Source organism: Jaculus jaculus, chromosome 2 (assembly GCF_020740685.1).
Source record: "Jaculus jaculus isolate mJacJac1 chromosome 2, mJacJac1.mat.Y.cur, whole genome shotgun sequence".
In the NCBI taxonomy this organism is placed as follows: Eukaryota; Metazoa; Chordata; class Mammalia; order Rodentia; family Dipodidae; genus Jaculus; species Jaculus jaculus.
Window position 1 is genome coordinate 83,744,411 of NC_059103.1, and position 6,777 is coordinate 83,751,187.

Sequence of the window (6,777 nt, forward strand, 5' to 3'; positions counted from 1 at the left end):
GAGTCCTGTCAGAACCACCTGTATGTGTAGACACTGGTGATTTCTGTAATATGGCAACTAATGACAGCCACCAGTGAAAAGCCTGGCGGCATGGGCCAATTACTGTGTTTCCCCCTAGCCTTATGTCGCCTGGGCTCAGGAGTCATGCACCTCACCTTTGGACTGTTTTTAAATGCACTCGCCGAGGGATGCACTCAACTCTGACGCTTCAGCCTCTGGTCTTTTTAACAACTCAGGTGTGCCTTTTCCTGGAACAGTCTTACAATAGCACACAGTACCGCGCAAGACTGCACGTAGGCCTGCTCACCACGTGGGAGAAGAATCCTGGGGTCCACCCGGAACGCAGAAGTCCTGGTCGGGTGTTGAAGTTCTAGCCATCCTGGTACAACTTCTCCCCGGGGACCCCAGAAACCAGTTCTACCACCTCAGGAAAAGGTAGGTGGCGGCCCTCCCTGGATGGGCGGGGACCCAGAGGCCTGTGCGCGCGGCCCGGAAGCGTGGGCCCACAGCGCCTGCGCACTTGGCGGGGCGCCCGGAGTCCCGTGCCCGGGTCTGCGGCGCTGCGCGTGGGCCGTCAGAGTCGGAGAGCTGCCTTCCGGTGAGGCGGTCGCCCAGTCGCGCATTGGAGGCCGGCGGGCGCTCAGGTTCCGCTGGTGCTCTGGGCAGCAGAGCGGCATGGAAGTGGGCGCGGCGGAGACCCGCGAGGACGGTGCCCGGGACCGGAGGAGGGCCTTGGGTGCGGCCGGGCGGCCTGAGCAGACCCGGGACGAGCGACCGCAGAGCGGCACCAACGGGCTCCCGAAGCCGTCGTACTGGCTGGACCTGTGGCTCTTCGTGCTGTTCGACCTGGCGCTGTTCGTGTTCGTGTACCTCCTGCCCTGGTGAGCGTCGCGAGGGCCGGGGCGCGCGGAGCTGTCTCCGCAGCGTCAGGTGTGCAGCAAACTTGCTTTCAGGCTTGTGTTTTGCTTGTAAGCCGTGGAGCCTGTCTCCTGGTTGAGCATTCACCCACGGCTTGGTGCTTGTCGGGATTCCGTGAACGAAATCCACTCACCCTGGAGGGTGAAGTTGAGGAAGGTGGTGTTCTAGACTTTAAGAGAAGGAAAGGAGGCAGAGCTCTGCAGAGCCGGAGGGAGGGGGTCCCCAGACCTGGGAAAGCACGCCCAATGACTCTGAATGGGGGCTTTTATAGGAATTTCCTGGAGTGGGGGCTGAGCTTCTCATACCCAGGCGTTTACGCATTTTTGTGACTGTGTGTGTGTGTGTGGTTGGTTTTGGAGGCTCAGTTGTCACTATAGTCCAGACTGATCTGGAACTCACTTTGTAGCCCCAGGCTGTCATCATGGAGGCTTCTCCTACCTCAGGCCTTCTTATCGCTGGCGTTAAAAACTCGTTGAAATGCATCCAAGCACCTTAAGCACTGAGCCATCTCTCCAGCCCTGTAACGTGCTTTTAAACATGTTTTACGTTAGTTTAACAAAAGCAGGCCAAAACTTATCTCAAACTTGCTCAAACCTTACCTTAAAACTTACATAATTATCTGTATCTTACATTTCCATTTCAGTAACCTTCAGCTTTATCCAGTCACTTCTCCCAGAAACCTGGGATTCTCCGATTTCCTCTCATGTAGACCCCGCATATCCTTGAAAACCACCAGACGAGTCCCAAAATGCTATAGAGCCTATTTTCAAAATTCATGTCCTTAAAATTTCATTGGAGCTTAACCCTCAAAGATAATCAAGTCAGAGCCGGGCGTGGTGGCGCACGCCTTTAATCCCAGCACTCGGGAGGCAGAGGTAGGAGGATCGCCAAGAGTTCAAGGCCATCCTGAGACTACATAGTGAATTCCAGGTCAGCCTGAGCCAGAGTGAGACCCTACCTCAAAAAAAAAAAAAAAAAAAAAGATAATCAAGTCAGGAGGTGTAAGAGCCTCAGAGCTCTCTACCTGTTTTCCTCTCTCCCCCTCCCACCTGGTCATATTGCAAACTGTCTGGGATTCTGAAGCTACCTTTTGTTATGTTATTGAGACTTTAAGAGTTGTCTTTTCCCCATCCCTGTGTGCTGAGGAAAAATAATTTACAGCCATTGCCCATTGACTCATTCCCACTTCCCAAGATGTCCACAGGGAGTCCATGCCAAGCTGGCTCCTACAGGCTTCAGCCCTCGTTTCCCATATCCCACGCAGCACAATACTGGATCTCCCCTCATTTCTGCCTGTCCTTCAAAGGGCTTAAAAATCCACCCCCTACGTTGGGTGGTTCAGTCTCCTTCCACCTGGCTCTGCTCCTTTCCTCCCCACTCCTGGTTTGGAGCCCCCTTCCCTCTGGTTCCAAACCCGCCATTCTCACTTGGTATGAAATAAAACCTTGGGCCTAAGAACTGTCCAAGTCCTCATTTTTTTTTAAATGTGTACTTGAATTTCCTTTATTTGATTTTATTATTTATTAGAGAGAGTTACTGAAAATAATGAAATAGATACCTATGGAGGGGCAGTGCAGCCCATAGTGATGTTGAAGAGTTTGTTCACTATTCTTCTCAGTCCTCATGTTTGAGATTTCATTCGTCTAAAATTGCTGAGTTTGTGGTTTTTGTATTTGCGAGTCTTTACCTTAGCTTCAAACTCTTCCCACCCTGCTGCTTGGGCTGGAGAATTAATTGCGCTTCCTGATGCCTAAATCTTGACAAAGACTTGAGTGTCATAGGCCTCTGTCATTTCTTGGAGTTGACTGGGTAGGACAGTGAAAAGGATGACTTTTTAAAATTATTTGTAGAGAGAGAGTACTGGCACACCAGAATGAACTCCAGCCATTTTGTGCATATGGCTTTATGGGAGCACTGGGAGTGCACCTGGGCTGTCAGGCAGCAGCATGTGAGCTTAACTGTTGAGCCCTCTCTGTAGCCCAAGGATGGGGATTTCTCCAAAAACCTCTGCGAAACCATTTGTAGTTTCCTCTGCTTCCTTTCTTCATGTTGGTAAAGGTAGATAATTCAAGTACAATGTTTGGTTATTTTATGACTTGATTTCAGTTCTTGTTAGAAGATGCAAAACTTGAAAAGAATGATCTCTTATTTATCCTTCCCTGTAATTAGGGATAGAGAAGTGACTTAAAGGAGCTTGACATAAGGAGTTAAAATGAGCAGATAAAGGAAATGGTAATGAATACTTTATTTTTTACAGATTGGTTTGCCATAAGGTCAAGAATTTGGCTACTGGAGTAAAATCTGAAAACTACTACAAACTTCTTGAATAAAGAAGAGAATGGTCCAGCAGCAGAACTTCATACCTCTAATGGAGCTTCCTTTCACTTCTTCACAAGTTTTGTTAACTCATTCAGAGAACTCCTCAAAATATAGTGATCATACTCATTCATAGCAAAGTTCTTAAAACTAGACCATCTGGTTCCTGTTTAAAAACTTTACCACTTAGTGGCTTTACTTTATAGGACCTTCAAATAAAAGCATTTGTACTTAAAGGTTTAGTATATTCATTAAGAAATACAGTAATGAGAGCCAGGTGTGGTGGTACATGCCTTTAATCCCAGCACTCGGGAGGCTGAGGTAGGATGATCACCTTTAAGTCAGAGGCAACCCTGAGACTACATAGTGAATTCCAGGTCAGCCTGGGATAGAGTGAGACTGTACCTTGAAAAACCAAAAACGAGAGAGAGAGAAAGAAAGAAAGAAAAGAAATACAGTAATAGTGACATTAAGCCTTTAATGGTCACCTAGGGTTTAATGTGCATATCATAAACTATAATGAAGTAAGGTATTCATAAATTTAAAGTTACTCAAAAGGGTTATAAGACACAGTGTTTGGTTAAATAGAGGCTATAGTATAACACAAAAGCTCTACAGAAAATAATCTACTGCATTATCAGGTTGGTATAATCATAGAGAAAGTAGGTAATATCAGCTAGAAAAGTCTTTGTACTGGCTATTACCCCTTATTTTCTTTTAAACTTAAGCTTCCTAAAATAGTCTGGTATGTTTCAAATCTGATTTTTTTTTTTTAAATCACCATTGAGTACATTTGTAGTTAAGCTATACTTTCTTTATAATGCCTGTAACTTAAATACTTTAGCAAAAACAGTATGAAATGTACTCACTCAGTAGATATTGGACCATTCATTGCCAGCCAGGTATTTTGGACACAGCAAACATTCTTACCTGGAAGAAGCTCACTTTCTTGATTGCTATCCTTTTTTTTTAATTTTATTTATCCATTTTGAGAGAGCAAGCAAGACAGAGAGAGGGAGAGAGAGAGAGAGAATGGGCATGCCAAGGCCTCCAGCCACTGCAAACAAACTCCAGATGCATGCCCTTCCTTGTCCATCTGGCTTATGTGGGTCCTGGAGAATTGAACCAGGATCCTTTGGCTTTGCAGGCAAATGCCTTAACCGTTAAGCCATCTCTCAAGCCAGATTACTGTTCTTTTTAAACAAATGTTATTTAACATTTTATATTGTGTGTTTGGCCAGCTAACATTTCATCAGAAAGGCCACACTCTGAGAACACCAGATCTTCAGAACTCTGGAAGTTATTCCCGTTAATCCTGAAAGTTTTATGTAAGAAATAATTAGCAATTTGCTCTTGATGAAATTAGTGATATTGAATATATATGAACTGTCTAAAATATTAGGGGATATTCTCCCTTTTAAATAAGCCATAAGGTTATGCTTTGAATGTACTGTTGCATTTGTCTAAAAAGATTTTATGGAAGGTATGATTGACGCTTCTAGAAAAACTGAATTAACACTGAATTGCCAAAATTACATGGCGTGTGTTTATGCTTCTTCCTAATTTTCTTGAATAAATATGTTTGTATCACTGAGTTGGGTTTGATTGTTTCAAATTAACTTCTTGTTTTTGAGGAAGGGTGCCTCTGTAGCCCAGGCTGACCTAGAACTCAGTAGCTTAAACTGGCTGCTGTCTCACCTCAGTCTTTAAAACTCTGCTTCCAGAGTGCTTAAAGCATGCACCCCAGTGCCCAGCTTTAACCACTTTTCACTTTGAAGAGTTTAATAGTTCTGACACAGCGTACATGTCTAATCTTCTGTGCTACCTTTCTGAATCTTAAAAAATCAGCTTACCACAACTGAAATACTCTTAAGTTTCCTTAGCCTTGTGAAACTAGAGCTCTTGTGGGGTAAATTTTTGTCATTTTGACTAGGTTAGGGTATCAATAATAGCTGGTAAAGCATTCCTGGGGATGTCCATTCCCCGTATGAGAATCATCTAATCCTTTTAGGGTTTGGGTGGAATAAAAAGGCAGAGGAAAGGCAAATTCTGTTGGGACATACATTTGTGTGATCAGTACCCTCAAGGGAGGCTGGGCTCAGTAAGGCAGCTGTTGGACTGTTTTCTCAAAGTTAACCATAACAGGCCCCAGCTGTAATTGTAATTGACACTGAAATACTGCCTGTGTAGAACTGACTCCCCCCCACCCCCAATAAAGCAGCCCCTTAGAACAACTCTATGCAGACAGTTCTGCTTTCTGCTGCAATTGTAAGGCAATGTAGCCAACAATGGTCCTACTTTGTCATGAATTATTTCACTGCCTGCAGATCACCAGCCTGTCACTTTCCTAGCCAACACTCTGCTCTTGAACATCTGTCATCTGCCCAAGAACTCTACTGGTGTTTTTAGTTCTTAGCCCCATACACCGCCAGCTTTTCCATGATGGAAGGGGAAAGAATGGCATGGGCACAGGCTGGACATCACCTACTTGCCAACATAGGTGTAAAACAGCAGTAGGAGAGTGAGCCAAGCTCTAGCTGCCCCAAAATAAAAACCTCCACCTCCCAAATTGCAATCAGCTGGGAGCGAAGCCTTCAAAACACACGAAGGGGTTTATGACAGCCATCGAATTCAAACTACCACAACCTGTGTTGATTGGTATACAGTTGTGTTTACAGCTGAATGAGAGCTGAATCTCCCACAAATGATTGAGGAACTGTACCTACCAATGAACTGACATTTTTAATAATGCCCACATTTCTAAAGCTATTGGAAATGTCTAAGTAGAGCACCAAAAAAAAAAAGCTACAAACATAAAATTTTTTAAATTTTTATTAACATTTTCCATAATTATAAAAAATATCCCATGGTAATACCTGCCCTCCCCCCTACTTTCCCCTTTGAAATTCCATTCTCCATCATATCCCCCCCTCAAATTTTTTAATGAACTATTTTAGAGAGGAATAGAATGAAAATGAGTGTTACAGGGCCACCTGCCTCGGCAAACAAACTCCAGACACGTGCCACTTTGTGCATTTGGCTTTTATGTGTGTACTGGGGAATCAAGTCCAGGCTATCAGACTTTGTAAGTAAACATCTTTAACTGTTGAGCCATCTCTGCAGCCCCAAAGCTACACACTTTTACAACAAAAAGACAGGGAAAGAGTAACCAAATTGATTTAATTTTTTTTTGTTCATTTTATAAAATTTATTTGAGAGTGACAGAGAGAGAGAGGCAGATAGAGAGACAGAGAGAATGGGCGCACCAGGGCTTCCAGCCACTGCAAACGAACTCCAGACGCGTGCACCCCCTTGTGCATCTGGCTAACATGGGTCCTGGGGAATCGAGCTTCGAACCGGGGTCCTTAGGCTTCACAGACAAGCACTTAACCGCTAAGCCATCTCTCCGGCCCCCAAATTGATTTTGTTAAATTCATTCATAACGTACACATGCTTGATTTCATATAAGTAATTTCCACCTGAATCAGCTTACTAGTTGCAAGACCAGTTTTTAGAGGTGCATTAACATAATGTTATAGGATG

At 44.4% G+C, this 6,777-nt stretch overlaps 1 protein-coding gene across 1 annotated transcript; it reads left to right on the plus strand.

Annotated features, from left to right (window-relative positions):
• The first annotated feature begins 538 nt into the window (after positions 1–538).
• Positions 539–3,470, plus strand: C2H4orf3 (chromosome 2 C4orf3 homolog). The gene is made up of 2 exons (XM_004658632.2): positions 539–881; positions 3,176–3,470. Coding segments are annotated over exons 1-2 (207 nt in total). The 5' UTR covers positions 539–675; the 3' UTR covers positions 3,177–3,470.
• Positions 3,471–6,777: the final 3,307 nt, after the last annotated feature.

Excerpts from the sequence above, each read along its gene's own strand:
- C2H4orf3 (XM_004658632.2), top strand. The coding sequence starts at position 676 with ATGGAAGTGGGCGCGGCGGAGACCCGCGAGGACGGTGCCCGGGACCGG.